Genomic DNA, 17,100 nt, shown 5'->3' with positions numbered 1-17,100 from the left:
ATGGCTTTAATGACCAAAATCAGTTCATTGACTTAATAATTTTCAATACTCTCCTTTAGAAAACATGACAGCAAGCAACCCTTCCATATTTCTTTCCTGCAACATAGTTTTGCAATTGCAGCTTCTTTGCACTTTTTAAGCTAGGTATGCCATCCCGGTAGACAATGATGAGTGAATTTTAATAACATTCAATGTGCTATATTTGGTGAGCATGGAAGGAAAATACGTTTCCTTATTAGAAAAAAATCAAACCCAGAAACCTTTTAGATCATAATCCCTACTTATTATTAGCGTTCCCACAAATTCTTGAAACTGCACCTATATTTTGGGAGAAGGTAGATTGCCTAGGTAACTTCTAGTGACTATGCCCCTGCAAAGGGAAAATGAACAGTAGGGGAAAAATCATAAAAATGACTGAGCTGGCCAAAACACATATAATCTGCTTTGTGCTGGAGAAAACTGTTTTTTTTTTCCAGCAACAGGTCTCAGTTGCAAATAACTTCTTTGCTAGGGGTAGAAAGACTCTGTGTCCACTTTCCCTTCTCAGTAGTCTTATTTCTGTCTGCCTTGAACATATGAAAATCCTGTGTATGCTGTCACAGTCTTTGTGAGATCATATATCTTTAAATCATTTGGTGTCTAGAAGATGCTGTTTTCTTGGAGTCATCTTCCACCTCTAGCTCCTACACTCTTTCCTCCTCCTCTTCGGCATAGATCCTTGAGCCTTGAAAGGAGGAGTTCGGTAAAGACATCCCATTTAGGGTAGATTGTTCCTAAGCCTTTTGCTCTCTGCACATGGTCCATTTAAGGGTCTCTTTGTTAATTAGCATCCACAATAAGAAGCTTCCCTGATGAGGTCTGAGTGATGCTCTCTACTCTGTGGGAATATAGTAACATACCATTAGGAGTTATTTTATTACTATGGATTCCATGGTGGAATTTTTTATGTTCATTTTTGTTTTGTTTTAGTTTGGATTGTTGTTGTCTTACGGATTTTGTTTCTTTTACTTTTAAATTCTTTTGGATTTGGTGGGAGTGGTATTTATTTCTGGTTTTGGTCTTTTTTGAGAGGAAGAGAAAGAGAACATGAACTTGGGTGGGTATGGTGGTGGGAGGATAGGGAGGTGGAGAGAATCTGGGAGGAATAGGGGGAAGGGAAAGAATATGATTAAAATAAATTATATTTAAAAATTTAATTAAATTGCTAAGCTAAATTATTAAAGTGGACTCTCTAAGGCATGCTTCTTTTCATTGCACAATGTGTCAAAAAACATGTAAAAACCACAACTTATTGTTAAGAGATGCCAGATAAAAACAAAGGATCCCGGACTGCTTTTCTAACAGGGCTCTGGGCTAAGGTTGAGCATTGCCCAAGCTAGGCATGGTGGCTCACACCAGTCATCCTAGCACTTGGGAGGTGGAACTAGGATGATCAGAAGAGGACAGTTGAGGCTACCCCTGACTATATGAGATTCAAAAGGCAAAGTGAGAGAGGGAAAAGGAAGGAAAAAAGGAGGAAAGGGGTGAAGAGGGAGGGAGGGGAAAGTCAGGTAGAAAAGCAGAGAGGAAAAATAGCTGTATATCTTATAAACATGGAATATACCTGATGCTGTAATTTCAAGAAGAACTTTGGATAAATGTATTAGGGGGAAATGCAGGCTTTCTTTGTGTAATTGGCAGCCTTCCCAGAGATTTTTCATAAAACACTGAAATAATCTACCTGTAGAAAAAGCTTGGTTGTTCCCATGCTCTAGAATGACCAGAGCTATAATTCTTAACTGTTACACTGTTCATCAAAATTAGTTTATCCTCAAATATGAGAGATATGGTTGGGAGTTGCCAATGGCCAAGGTTTTCAGTAGAAAGAATTCTCCTACTAGAACATTCCTCCCTGTTCAGGCTCACCACTGAAGCTATGTAAATGGTCATCCCATGATACCCTCACTCTTGTAGATCAGGGAAAGCACAGCTGTTTCTCTTTTTAAAATCTGGCCCTCCCTCTTGCATTTCTAACACAATATTCCCCACTGATTCATTAGACAGTATTTTTCAAAAACTATGAAACATATGAAGTGCTACTTTCTCTCTCTCTTTCTCTCTCTCTGACACACACACAATTAAGTTCAAATAACATCACAGCAAATATAAAGCAGTAAATCAATTCTAGAAATACAGTGAAAGCCTTGATTAATTACAAACTACTGGTCCATCTTCCAGACGCACATGCTACCCTTGTGGAAATTCCACACCCTGAACCTTCCCATACCACGTACCACGGTTATAAGTACGACCTAATTAAGATGTCTGATCTCACACAATTTCAAAATTTTCCCTCTGTTATGCATGCTTCTTCAACCTACCATCTCTCTAGTCTCCCTCATTTTTCCACCAAATGTTTTCTTAGCATTGGTTTTCTTGTGGGTTTATTACTTAATCACTATTTTCTAGCTTCATACTCAGATCAATGAGCAGTCAAAGAGCTCCATGCCTTCCTCACTGAGATAAGTAAACACACTAACTCACATAACAGAGGGGAACTAAGGATAGAACCAAAGCTTAGGATAAGCTAGCTTTACATTAAGAAGAAGGTCCTGCATTACCTAGATGGGTCCAAAGTAAACACAAAAGTCTTTTATAATGGTAGAGAATCAGGTGGAAGAACTGAGGAGGTGACAGTCTGAGATAAAACCATTCATCTCTGTTGGCCTTGGAAGATAGAGGAAGACTAGAATAAGTCATGAGTTGTGGACAGACTCTAAAAATGGGAACAGGCCTGATAATACCTTAGTTTAATCCAGGGATCTACATCAGATTTCTGACATCATGGTTTGATATTAAAATTCTGTGTCATTTATATCATCAAATATTCATAAATATGTAAATATGTACATAGATAGATAATAAGCAAAACAGTCCGTGTGACCACCTAGTGATGGTCTCTAAGCTACACAGTAGAGAAAGGGAAGGGTAAGAGCAGTATACAGCTAACTATAGAAGGCTGTGAGATAGGCAGATGGATTGATTACATTACAGGTAGATTACAGAAGGATTTACAATAGATTTATTGTTTTAATGAAAACTAGTTGACAGAGGAAATAGCCCTTCCTACATCAACTAGTCATAAAAAAATATCCTCACTCTTGTTTTACAGCACAAAAAAGTTAACTCCCAATGAATCATAGCTAATATGAAATAAAAAATTATAAAACTGCTTTAAATGTATCTGATCTTGGAGCAGATGGACAGAGTATGAACCACAAAAGAAGAATTTGGTAGCTATTCCTTGTCAACATTAGATTTTATCTTCTAAAACACCACTAACAAAACCAAAGTTTCAGACACAAGAGAAAAGAAAAATTTGTTAAGCATATGTATGTACATAATTTCTGCTCTGAAGTGATCAAGAATTTCCACAGAATAAGACAAACAAACTGACAATGATATGGACACAGCTGTACACAAGAGATTTCACCCACAAATGTATCAAAATGGCAAATAAGTACATAAAAGTGTTCATACTATTAGTCATTAGGAAAATGCAAATTAAAACCACAAAGAGATGCCACTGTACACCCACTGGAACAGCTAAATGTGAAAAGACTGACAATCCTATTTTGGTGAAGCTGTGCAGGATTTAGAGATCTCAAACATTGCTGTTAGAATTGCAATCTTTCAGTCACTCTGGAGAACAGTTAGGTGGTTTGTTATAAAGTAACTTCTAAAATTAAAAGTATCACACATTTATGACCCATCAGCTCTTCTCTTAAGAAGAGCTAGGGCTAGATGACCGCAAAAGAATTGACTATGGATGTTCGTAAGAGTAATATTCCTAACAGATAAAGTTTATATTGAGACGATATAAATCCCTGGAGTTGGGAAGTATATATGCAGATGAGCACAGCTATGCCCCTGGAATCTTACCCAGAAATAAAGAGGAAACTATCGATGTAATTTTATCTGAATAGTGTTTTAGCAGTTAAGTAAGAGTCTGTGATGAGTACCGAGATTCGTGGCTGCTTGGGATTCTTACTTATTTATACCACTCCCACTAATGTTCAGTGACTATTACAGAAAAGGCAGCAGAAAGAATGTAAGAGCCACAAGATAATGAGAAAAGATGCAAATATATTATCTTTAACAAGATACAGCTATTGCAACCATAATCACACCGTAGCTATGATTGCCTGTACTAGGCCTGATTGCCTGTACTAGGCCTGCACAAAGTGGACCTGTCAAAGTCAACATGGATCAGGGAGGTATTCATGAGCTCCTACCTTTCCTGTTTAAGCTATTGCTAATGGTGGATTTAGAGGGAGGGGCAGTATGGCCTTCAGTTATGTTCCTAAATGATAAGCCTACAAAGCTCCAGTGTATAGTTCCACGCCTGTAGCCACACAGTTCTAGTAAACTCGGTGGTCACAAAGCAAAACAAAAGGCATGAATGTAAAAGAATACAGGGCTGGGAGGAGACAAGAGGAGGTTGGAGTTAAGTAATCAGAATACACTATGTACGTGGCTGAAATTACAAAAGAATAAAAGTAATCAATAACAAAATGAAAATTAAGTAGATACTATGCTGTTTGCCACAGTTGGAGTCATCACTTTCTAAGGGAACTTTAAAACAGAAAGAAAGAAAATGGAAGACACAAAAGCCTATATTCAGTATGGTTATCTCAATGGCAGGAGTTAATGGCTATTCTATGGAGTTGGAGATGAACCATCCTGGAGACACTGAAGAGTGTTTCATGGTGATGGAAATGTTTCACAAATCATTGCTTTGGTTCATGTAGATGATGCATTGGTGAATATCTGTATATTTATATATGCTTGTGTGTATTGTTTTAGAATTTACTTTTGTCAGATAAAGAAACAATCTAAAAGTTAGAACAAATTCATTAGTTTATCCATTGAATTTTAATAATCTGATTTCAGAGACTCATGTATCCCAAACAGGCTTCTGAATAAGGACAATTACATGGACAAACAGCCATATGCAGAAACAGGTATTGACTTCTGTATAAGTTCAGTTCCATAGATAAACAGAGGTATTGTGGTAGAAAAATAGAATGAGTTTTGAAAGAGTTTATAAGCCCCTTTGTTGAATCATCACCTAAAATAGTTAATGCTGGAAAGAAATGTAAAGGATTCAGAGAAATAATATAATCAGAATTGTAAAATAGTTTTCCCATGTGGTGTGGTAACTTTAGTTAATTTTTTCCGAAGGAGATGAATTTAATATTAAAGTAGTTGTCAGGAAAAGGGAGCAAACAGACAGGAGAATAAGGGGTGATACCAATGCCACTTAAACAAGGCAGGCATAGTCTGATTGATAGTGTAAGTAACTGAATACAATCACAGAAACTGACGCCTTCATGCTGATGTTCAAATCTAGATTGTTTCTCTCTGTATCATTTAGGAATTAATTAAATTCTCAATGAAGCAACATGCAGGTAAGATGCCTACCCTCTCACCACTTGGCTGTGAAAATTAAGTGACCTGATATACACAATGCATGTAGAATGCCTAGCAGGCATTACATCCCAAACATGTCTACATTATTATCATCATTAAAATGATCACTGTAGATATGGTGAGCATAATCCTAAGAACAATCTTACAATAATAATTTGGTACAGCCAAAGATACATTATTGTGCTGCAGGATGATTAATATGAACAAACTTAGTTAACCTACTTGATGGGGATGCCATGCCTACTGGTCCAACATTAGAATCTCCTGCAAGCCTGAAGGCTGGATTCAGGACCACAGATGAAAACGCTGAGCTCATTCGATGAGTTCTGGGTTTAGCAAGGTGACTGGTGAGACAATGTAGATTGAACACCAATTTATGACTCAGATTAGATAAAATGAACCCATAAATGTATCCTATTGATCATGTGTGCATTATACTATCTGAATATCTTATAGATTCAAAGATTGTAAAAATACCCAACGAAGATCTAGACCCAAATATTTCATTTTCTGCAGAAAAAAAAAATGGTCTTGGGGTTAATCACTGAGTAACCAAGGTCATGTGAGTACTTCATGGCAGAGCCATTACTCTGGGCTGGTGGTTTGTTTTGTTCCATTTTTCCATTATCTCACATTCTCTGGTTATAGAATATTTTATTAACTTTAAGAAATCCCTTTTAAAGTTCTAATTTTTGCAGTGTAGTTTATTTTTCCATGATGAACAATTCCCAAATGTATGATAATTTGACTTTTAATTTTCTTTATCATTTTCTAGGCTGAAAGGGTGATATATTCAGTAGAAACTGTATCTTGTTACCAAATGAAGCCTCAAGTACTGGGGTTGCATTACATCTCAATGAGTTGTTGGTCAAGGAGGTCTCATGGGAACCCCCAAACAACCCAGACTGTTGCCTAAACTATAGATTGCTCTCCATAAACTTACAGCCAAGTCCCATTGCTTAAGACAATACCTACAACAGCTCACTAAACATGAAGAAGTTGAGCTGGTGTCTACATTGAGTCTTCACCCTTATGTCCTAGTGTTTGGTATAGGAAGGTACTCTGCTTACTACCAAAGGAGAAACACAAATATCAACCAAGCCACAAACCCTATGACCTGCAATAGTGTCCTGCCTGCAAGATATGCTAGGGCAATGGTAGCACAAAGCTTGTGGGAAAAATTAACTAGTATCTGATTAGAATTAAGGACCACTCCATGAGATAGAATCCATACCCAACACTGCTTAGGTGAGCAAGAACCTGAGACTAGATAGCCCAGGCACCTATAGTAAAATTAATTACTACTACTATTAAAAAAGTAGAAACAAAATGACTCATACTGACATTCTGATATACTCATAGATCAATGTCTTGCTCAGTTATCAGCTGAGAAGTTTCCTTCTGCAGCAGCATATGAGTGAGAATGGCTTCCAGTGGGCTCATATATTTGAATATTTGGTTCCCCGGGAGTGGAACTGTTTGGAAAGAATTAGGAGGTGTGGCCTCGTTGAAGGAGGTGTGTCCGTAGGGGATGGGCTTTGAGATTTCAGAAGCCAACATCATTCTTAGTGTCTCTCTGCCTAATGCTTGTATATGAGGTGTAAGCTCTTAGCTACTGTTCCAACGCCATTTCTACCCTCCTACTACCTTTGCCATGCTCCCCACCATGATGATCATGGACTCGACTCTCTAGAACTGATACCATCAGTTAATTGCTTTCTTTTGCAAGTTGGCTTGGTCCCATTATCTCTGAGAAATAAAACATAACTAAGACAGTGCATTTAATGGAATCCAGGATTACAGATTTTCAGTTCATAATTGGCTTACTAAAGCTTAACATCTGCTTAATGAACATCTGCTTAAAGACTTGACTGCAATGATAGGATTGGGGAGTTTTTGTGTGAAATTTATTATGCAAGATGCTAGGATGCATTTTAAGGTTTTGTTCATGAGACGTAAAGACTGGCATCACTTGACTTCAGTTGTTCAGATTGTTCTGAGAACAGCTGGCTGAGAGTGGGGAGACTGTTGGGTTGGATGGTTATTGTGCTAGGCTAAGTGAAGGAAGACCACACCTTGGAGGAGGATAGCAATATCAGAAATCTTGAAATCCTAAAATAACATGACTTGATGGTAGTAATGGCAAATATTCCTGATACACTCTAAAGTGTGAAGGGAAATAAGAGCCATGGAAGGGGGCCCTCTCAATCTTAATTCAGGAAATTCTACTCATTTACAATGAAATATCTCCTGTTACAATCCACACTAAAACTTATTTGTCTTTCCCTATATAAAAGAGGTCCTGCCCATTGTCACCTATACAATGTCCTCTTGTGAGCCTGGCAGCAGCTAGCCTTATACATGTCAGAGGAAAGAAAATGAACTCGGCAAAGAGTGACTCATGACTTCATAACCTGAAGGTATCCTGGAAGTCATTGATAACATTCTGGACATGTCTGCTGAGTAGAAGCTGAGCTCAGGCAGTGTCTACTGGCAGCACTCAGGACAGAACTAACCCCCTGAAAGAACAACTGGCCACCTGAGGGGAAGGCTGTATATGTATGTATATGATTATAGCCAACATTGTCCCTTGCTCAATCCCCAGTAGATTCTTACCTGGATCTTAAAGGAGTATTATGAACAAAAGCTATAAAGTATTATTTTCTTCAAAACCTGCTAAGAGATAGGAAATAAGGGCCAACACTAGTTTGATAGACCCTCACAGAAGGCAGCCTAGAGAGAAAAAGATAATTTCCCTCACTTTGGCAGGGTGTGCTACAGTTTTGGCACGTCAAAAAATGCATGTCTTAGGAGCAGCAACCATTGGTGCAGGAAACAGTGTTCTTAGCAACGTGGGTATTTGTTTGGGCAACAGTTCCTAATGGGTGGAACGATAGAACCCAGCATGATGAGGGCAGGCAGACAATAGAGAAATGAAAGAAATAAGGGCAAGTGGCTGACCTCTCCACGAGTAGGTGCCCATGAGACTCTCAGAACTGCTTACATAAGCTTAGTTTCCTTGTTAGCGTACAAACTAGAGCCGCCAAGTCTGAGGTGTCATTTCACCACCTTTCCCAGCTTTGAACAACAGTGACAGAATGGATTTACACTGCACCTAGAACAGCACATTAGAGCATCATCCTCCATAAGCAGTTAGTCTGTGTACCCCAAAGCTCATATCTGGCACATCTGCTCAAAATTTCTTAAACCAAAGTAGATCACCCTCAAGATAATAAAGAGACCTGCGTGTAACTGCTTTTGAAATGGTAAAAATCAGATTTTTTTTAAAGTAAAAATTCTTTATAAAAAAAATAACAGTAACAGGCATTTTATAGAAGTAATTGAAGAGTGACTAGCGGGTGCCATCTGCCCTGGTGCTTATATTAAGAACAGCATTCTGAGTAACACTTCAACAGTGCTGTTTACATCCTTTCCCTCCTAAAGGAGACAGGAATCTTCTTCAAATGCATCTCCTTAAAGGGCCTGCTTTCTTATGACTATTGTAAGTGGTTTCACACTTCTGCATCATGCTGAAGAAGCCAAGGTGATGACTATGAGCACATGTGTGCCAGTCTTAACCAAACTCAGTAATTCCTGGGGTTTGAATCCCAATATGACCTGTCCACCATGCCTCCCTATCCCTGGAGAGTGTCTCAATGTCTCTTCGCTTGTTGGTTTGTATTTTTGTCCTAACTGTTTCTCAAAAGCCAATGAAGGGTCTCGGGCTGCTAATTCTGGATGATAGTGAGAGTGGACACAGGGCAAGAAGAGAGAGTCCACTGGGAACATGTAGATGCTGATGCTACCATTTCCCAGCTTCCAAGAGAAGGGGCCAGCAATTGAGGTCGTTCTGTAAGAGCAGCATGAACATACCCCATCCGCTGTAGGGGAAAGAGGGAGCACCAAAATCTGGAGGAGAGTCAGGGTACTTAGGACAGGTGCACCTTTGCTGAGATAGAATCAGTAGAGGAAATGGCATTTCATTTATGCAATACTAAGAAGATAACTTAGTAAGCAAAAAATCTGTTTGATCAAAAACTCTCTGTGTTGGGGGGGGGGGGGAGAATAAAGGATGCTGTGAATGGGTACTCACATACACTCATATCCTCCAGAAAGAGAAATGAGACATTGAATCCATCACAAGATATCTGCAAAAATCATACTGGAACACCATGAAATATCCTTCACACACACACACACACACACACACACACACAGCATACTGCATGTCTACAAGTCCATTTAGTCAGTTCTTTACATTTCAACTGGTAAAAATCCATGTTCTGTTCCTCTCACTGCCCTCCACTCACCAATACTATGCTGGGTACTGTTTGCCCGGATCTGGAGGAGGTCAAAGCAAAGGACGAGGAGACATGCCAGCAAACAGCTTTGTGTCTCTAATGGAGTCTCATCACCTTGTTACCAGCCATGCTGCTCGGCATGCCTCTGTCTATGCTAGACACACCAGCAGGTCTGCGCTGCCTGAGGAGGGACACAGGTGCTCAGCTCTGTCCATCTCACCTGGAGTCAAGAAGCTTGGTTTTATAAAGGATTCACATATGTGCCAACGAAAGAGAGAGAGAAAGAAAGAGAGAGAGAGAGAGAGAGAGAGAGAGAGAGAGAGAGAGAGATTGAGATTGAGATTTACCTTCCAATCAGTGAGAACTCGCCCACAACACCCAGTCGTCGCATGGCACTCAGGAGTCCCCGCACCGTCATGCCCTCGCAGAAGCAGACCACAACTCTGGCCTTCGGAAGTCGCTCCCGGAGCTTGCGCAGGAGCCGGTCAAAGCTCTTCTCGCCTGCATTACTGTAGATTTTGTCTGAGTGTGCGATGCAGAGGCCTTCCTGGGCAGCCAGTTCCTTGAAAGCGTCCATTCCACTCTCGCCGTAATTCCCTGTTCAGAAACAACCAGCAGATGTTCAAGACCTATGTGTCAGCCACATCCCTGCCAACTGGAATGAGGACTTGGGGGTCCGGGGGTAAGTGCGTGCAAGGGTATGAGTATTGCCCAATAATTCATAAGTCTAACTGGGGTCGAAAGGAGACCTCTGTGGAGTAAAAAGCATCAGATACAGCCAGCAGTCAATTCTATGAAAGCCAACAGAAATTACATGAGCTAGGCATCCATCCACAGTTGAACATTGTTAGCGAAATGAAGGATTGCTGCCCTACTTTACAGCCATGATTAATAATACATGCCCCATATTTTAACACGTGGGAAAGTTGAGCTCATTGGAACATAGGGATCAACTGGATTTCAAGTCAAGGCACAGAAACTCAGACTAGAAAAGAAGTCCTGCAAAATCTCTAAACTGGGCACTCTCCCACTACCTGATCAACTGGGGTCCTCATTTCAAATTTTAATAAGAACACAGAAGGAAAGTTAATGATTAATCCAACTGCTGATTACAACATCTATTAATTTTTCCTCACTGACACTCATATCTTCTGTCATTCTGCCCAACACAAGTCTTAAATGCTTAAGGACAAAGCCAACCCCTGTTCAAGGTCAACAGCTCCCATCGCTTCTTGTCTATTCTAATATTTTCTACTGTGATGCTTCTCCCTTTCTTAGATAATGGATTTCTTCCTTTTTGCTGTGGGACAATGGTCTTGTACCCTGTAAAGATTTGTCACTTGTATTGGTTTAATAAAACGCTGATTGGCCAGTAGCCAGGCAGGAACTATAGATGGAGCAACTAGAATAGGAGAATTCTGGGAAGAGAAAAGGCTCAGGCTGCAGTAGTCACACAGACATAGAAGAAGCAAGATAAATATATGTCACTGATAAAAGGTAACACAGACAATAATTATGGACTAATTTAAGATGTAGGAATTAGTTAATAAGAAGCCTGAGCTAATAGGCCAACCAGTTTATAATTAATGTAGGCCTCTGTGTGTTTCTTTGGGACTGAACGGCTGCAGGACCAGGCAGGAGAGAAACTTCTGTTAGCACCTTTTAATATGTCAACTAGAGAAAAATTGTTCTTGGATTAACTGTCTACCTAAGTTACTATTTCATCCACTATTCCAGGTCCCCACAGAAACAACTGCATAGGTCAACAGATTTGCTTCTTAATTTCCCATTCTCTCTTTATTTTCTGTATTTTTAACTAAGTAACTTGCATTTTATTGGTTAGAAGTTTATATACATTTAATGTTTAAGCTTCATGAATTTGGATATATATCCACCATCTCAAAACTGTCCCACCAAAGTCCTTTGTTATTAGAGTTACCAATCATCCCCTGTTGTTATAGCCCGTGATCTTCATTTTAATCAGCAACTTGCTGTATTCAAGGCCACACATCCCTTAAAGCCTTTGATATTCCTGACTATTGAAACTCTCTCGTCCCCTCGCTACTAAAAGGCCATTCCTTGGTTCATTTGCTTTATTTTCCATCTCTGCTCATCCTCTGAATGTCGTCATGCTAGGAGTCCATCATGGGAAACTCTTGGCTAACTCTCCCACTTCAGGAACCACTCACAGCATATGCCCTCAGGTATTGTTTCAATAGGACTGCTTAGTCATATACTGTAACTTCAGGCTGAAAGATACTTTAGAGAAAAGACTGTGACATTCATTTGCCTGGCTGACATGTCCTTTTGTGGGCTGCTCAGATTCAACACATTGAATTCCTTCTCTACTTTGCAAACATGCTTCTTCCAGATAAGGTCTGTTAGAAACTCTAGCCTCTCCCCACCAACTTTCTCAATAACAAAATTGAGGAATTAGTCTAGCATCTGCGTTTTCTCCAAATACAGGATCCATTTCTATAGCCCTTGTCTCCAGAGCATTCTTAATCCGGTTTCTTTGCTCTCTTTCAGTCTCTTGCCCATGCTTTATGTCCTGTTCCCTAAAGGAGGAGGCTGAGATAATGATTCTTGTTCAGAGAACTGATGGAGGGCAAGAGAAGCAGAGATGCAGAGGAGGATAGGAGACAAGTTCTAATTAAGCAGGAAGCTTGTCTCAACTAACAATTAGTTGCAGGCTGGTCCCCACAGGAGGTGATGGAGAACCTCATTCCACAGGCTCAGCCTCACCTCTGAACAAGGGAATTCTTGCCAGTCCGACACCAAATATGCTTCCCAAAGGAGGTAAGTCATAGCTTAAATTAACAGATGCCTATTTAGGTTGTAACTTTTAAATAAGACATAGATCAGTGAACCAGAGAAAAGGAATCAGGGAGGGTGGCCAAGAGTATCCTCTTCACAAGCACTCTCAGTTCTCAGCTAGGCAACGGCCTTAGCCTCATGATTAGACTCTCCGCTTGTATTGTTGTTCCCAGTAGTTCATTTCACTCCTACTGCTCTGATAAAGTGTGGTTCCTTTACAAAAAGTTCCAGTGTCTTTCCAACATGTTTAAACAGATATAAAAGCTCACCTGGACCACCATGCTATACCCAGGCGGGTCCTTCCACCTTCTCCAACTGTGTCTCCTACTTTCCCTCCCTCACCTTCCTTACTACTGTGGCCACTTTTTTCTTCCTGGAATACCCCAAACAATCCATTTTCAGCACTAGCCTTTTTCCAGCATCTGAACAGACACTCTTCTAGCAGATAATCTTATCGATCATATTTCAATATTCATTCCACTTTGTCTGAAAACTCTTCTAATTAGCTTAAATTACCCTCTCAGAAAATTTTGCTCATGTTCACTACTTTAATCCCAATGTCTTTATCTGATATTTTTGCTTGTGTTTTATTGTACCAAGAATATCAGTTTCTTGAGAGTATCACCATATGACTTGTTATGTGATGCATGCTTAGTAGAATGGTTTTATATACTTAAATTCATTACTGAGAATTTCACTCAAGAGCATTTGTTATGACAGGCCAATTGAGAAGTGTACAGGAATATAAACAAGTAATTTAAAAATAAGCAGTCAGTGGGTAGAAAGTTTACAAAAATCACTGGATCTTATTAACTATTAAAATGGTGCAATTAAAATAAGGCAAATTGTTTTATTTATCAGAATGTCAGTATTTCATTAATAATATTCAGTATTGTCAGACATGGTGATGCATGTCCTTAATCCTACCACTCAGAAGGCAGAGGAAAATCGATCTCTGTGAGTTCAAGTCCATTCTAATATATATAGCAAGTTCCAGGACAGTCAGAGCTATAGAGTCTCCAAAAAATAACACCAAAATTAATAATAGCAATAATTAATAATAATATTGAGAATTAGCAAAATATATATGCCTTCAGTCTGAAGAATGTGATTAAAATATTTTCAGAAGATTTGGCCATATTTTAAAACAAAAATAAGGTGTCAGATAAATATAGCAATTATTTAGTCAAACAATTATGAAATAATTTGTTCCAGAAAGGACTTGTAACTTGAATTTTAACATTTGTGAAAATGTTATAAGCACTGATTATATGTTTAAAGAAAGCTTTCTTGTCTCCTTTTTCATAAGATTTTGTGATCAAATTTTATTTTTGCCCTTTGACAGATGAAATATTCTACATGGATTAGTTTAGAGATGACCAAATGGAATAATTAACACATCATGAGTACTGCAGGTCCCTGGACTATGGAAACATGTCACAGCAAAACAAAAAGCACTGACTGGTTCTAAAAGAGAAAGTCAACAGATGCCTTTTTCGTCTGTAAGAGAGGGCATGAGGAAAGAAGTTAGATGCCACTCTCAGGAAATACAGTTTGGGGAATCCTCATGACACTGTGGATAGACTCAGCAAAAGTCGCTCTCAGTCTGTCAGGAGATGACATTGTGTGACAGATCAACTTACACCTGAGTCACCAAACCTGGGGCTTCAACCCCCAAAATTAATTTAGTCCTTCATCACAATACACACAAATTAAGTGATTAAGGGTGTTCTTTGCATGAGAATTAGAAAATGCTTGTGTTCTAAATCTAGTTATAGCCGTGGACTTGCTTAGTTCAAAGCCATCACTCTAAAATAGACTGAGACACCAAGCAGGGAAATGTCTCCATAGGCATGAAGCCTTCTTATGGGAGAACTAAATGATTGTGGTCGTGGTTTGAATAAGACTGTCCCTATATGGCCCTATGTGTTTGAAAGTTTAGACACCAGTGAACAAAACTCTTTGATGGGATTACAAGTATTAAGAGGTGTGGCCCGATTAGAGGAAATGTATCATTGGGAGCGTGGTGCCCAACATGGGGCAACTGCATCCACATAAAGCCTGAGAGAGCTTGGGAAGTAATTTTAGACAGAAAAGAATAGAGTTAAGCATGGTTTGTTGATAACAGCAGTTTCTCTGGTGGGTTCTGTTTGCTAGAGGCAAGCGTTCTCACTTAAAAGATGCTTCCTGACTCAGCTTTAGCAATAAAACCTTGCAGCTCTTTTAAGAGGTCCTGCCATGAAACTCTTAAATGGTGTTGATAAAAATAACTGACTGCATGCTTTTTGGTGGTGGCAGGGACCTTGAAACACCATAGAGTTGTGGCAATAAACATGGCTCTGGCCAATACCGCTGTCATGAGGCTGGAATCTCAGAAAACTAAGGAATGGGCTAGACCCAGCTATTAAAGCCACGGCTTTAATTCTAGCCATATTGCTTAGCAAATTAAAGGCTCATGTGGTCAGAAAAAGAGAGAGGTATACAGTAAAGATAGATTTAAAGATGAAAAAAACCTCTAAATGCTTTAAATGTGTTTAAAAATATATGTAAAGTTGGGAGGAAGCATAAAGTCCTCAAGAAAAAAGAAAAAAAGAAAAAGGAGAGTAGTTGGGTGTGGTAACATACACCTTTAATCCAACACTTGGAAGACAGAGGTAGACAGATCTCTGTGAGTTCAAGGTGTGGTAGCACACACCTTTAATCCCAATACTTGGGAGGCAGTGGCAGGTAGATCTCTGTGATTTCAAGGACAGCCTGATTTACAGAGTGAGTGCCAGGACAGACAAAAATGCAGAGAAACCCTGTCTCAAAAAGCCAAAAATTAAAAATAAAAATAAAAGAAATAGAGGTTAAAATAAAGCCAAATAAAGATGAAAATTCACAGAGAGTCTGGATACTGTATGTTATTATGTTCCCTTTGAATTGTTTGAATGCTAAGGAAGGAGCAACAGCTGCTAAAAAGTATTTGTTTATAAATGCTGCTGAATTAATCCTAGATAGGTATTTTTAAAATACCTTGACTTCAAAATTGAAATCAAAAGGTATGTTACTTTGGGGAAGAGGTTTTTCTTTTGTTTTCACAGAAAATGAGAGGCTGTAGATTCATTCTGGGTTAAGAAAAATCAGGTTTGATCAAGGAAGACCCCCTGAGAAATCTCCAATAGGAATGATGGTCCAGATATCTGAGTTCTACATTCAGAACAGATTCAAGACTGCTGCCTGAGATAATTAAGCCTCACAGGATACTCTAATCATGACTTGATCATAATTATAAATTTTCTTTAGGTCCCCATAAGATTATCAACGCCCCCAATCAGCAGGAAGTAATCTGGAAAACTACATCCACATTCCAAAAAAATGAACTATGGATATTTTCCTTTGTTTAGAATGTTGGTTACAAGTTGTTATTGATAATGATCAGGAGAGAAGCTAAACAAAGAATATTAGAGTCAGAGTTTTTATTTTCAAAAAAAGGTGGGGGAAGTGCTATGGGACATTGGTTTGTACTTTGTCAATTGTATTTTAATAAAACACTGATTGGCCAGTAGCCAGGCAGGAAGTAGAGGCAAGGCAATGAGAATTCTGGGAGAGGAAAGCTCAGTCTGCAGTTGTGACCCAGCCACCACAGAGCAAGCAAGATGCGATTGCCTCACTGAAAAAGCTACCAAGCCACGTGGCTAACATAGACAAAAAAATAATGGGCCAATATAAGTTTTAAGAGTTAATAAGAAGCCAGAGCTAATGGGTCAATCAGTTTATATTTAATATAGACCTCTGTGTGATTTCTTTGGAACTAAATGACTGCGGGAACCAAGCAGGACAGAAACCTCTGTCAACAGAAGTGGGCTTTGAAGTTTAAAAAGCCCAAGCCAAGCCCAAGACAGCCTATCTGTCTGTCTGTTCTCTCTCTCTCTCTCTCTCTCTCTCTCTCTCTCTCTGTCTTTGTCTTTGTCTGTCTTTGTCTCTCTCTCTATGTCTTAGCTATAAATCAGAATGCATTTCTTAGTTCCTTCTACAACACCACTTCTGCCTGCTGTCATGCTCCCTGCCTCCATGTTTCCCACCATGATAGTAGACTAAGCTTCTGAAACTAAGCAAGCCCCAAGGAAATGCTTTCTTTTATATGAGTTGCCTTGGCCATGGTGTTTCTTCCTAGCACTAGAACAGTGACTAAGACAGTTGTTAACTTTCCCTGACTATTAGACTTCTTTTTATTGCTACACACACACACACACACACACACACACACACTTCATTGTGTGTTTAAATAATCGATTATAATATCTGTGTTGGTTAATTCATCCTACAAGGATCTTGTTCCAATTTTTTATTCATATGATATGTGGCTTAGAGCACAGTTTTTGTTTTGTTTTGTTGAGATAAGGTCTCACTGCGTGGCTCTGGTTGACTCTGGTAGACAAGGCTGGCTGCATTACACAGACATCCTCCTATCTTTGCATTCCTGCTGTTTAAATTAAAGATGTACAGCACACATTCTGCATGACTATTT

The 17,100-nt window shown here is 39.2% G+C and overlaps 1 protein-coding gene across 3 annotated transcripts in view; it reads right to left on the bottom strand.

The window, feature by feature from the left end:
- The window catches only part of Grm1 (glutamate metabotropic receptor 1), a 383,399-nt gene that overhangs the window by 245,729 nt on the left and 120,570 nt on the right, over positions 1-17,100 (bottom strand). For all 3 annotated transcript variants that reach the window (XM_041680170.1, XM_041680171.1, XM_041680172.1), the window contains exon 3: positions 10,121-10,370. In XM_041680170.1, coding sequence (XP_041536104.1) covers positions 10,121-10,370 — 250 coding nt within the window. The remainder of the gene's footprint in view (positions 1-10,120; positions 10,371-17,100) is intronic.

Source organism: Microtus oregoni, unplaced genomic scaffold, assembly GCF_018167655.1.
Source record: "Microtus oregoni isolate MIOR12 unplaced genomic scaffold, Mior012 000033F_ref0000390, whole genome shotgun sequence".
In the NCBI taxonomy this organism is placed as follows: domain Eukaryota; kingdom Metazoa; phylum Chordata; class Mammalia; order Rodentia; family Cricetidae; genus Microtus; species Microtus oregoni.
This window is presented reverse-complemented; position numbering and strand designations above follow the sequence as displayed.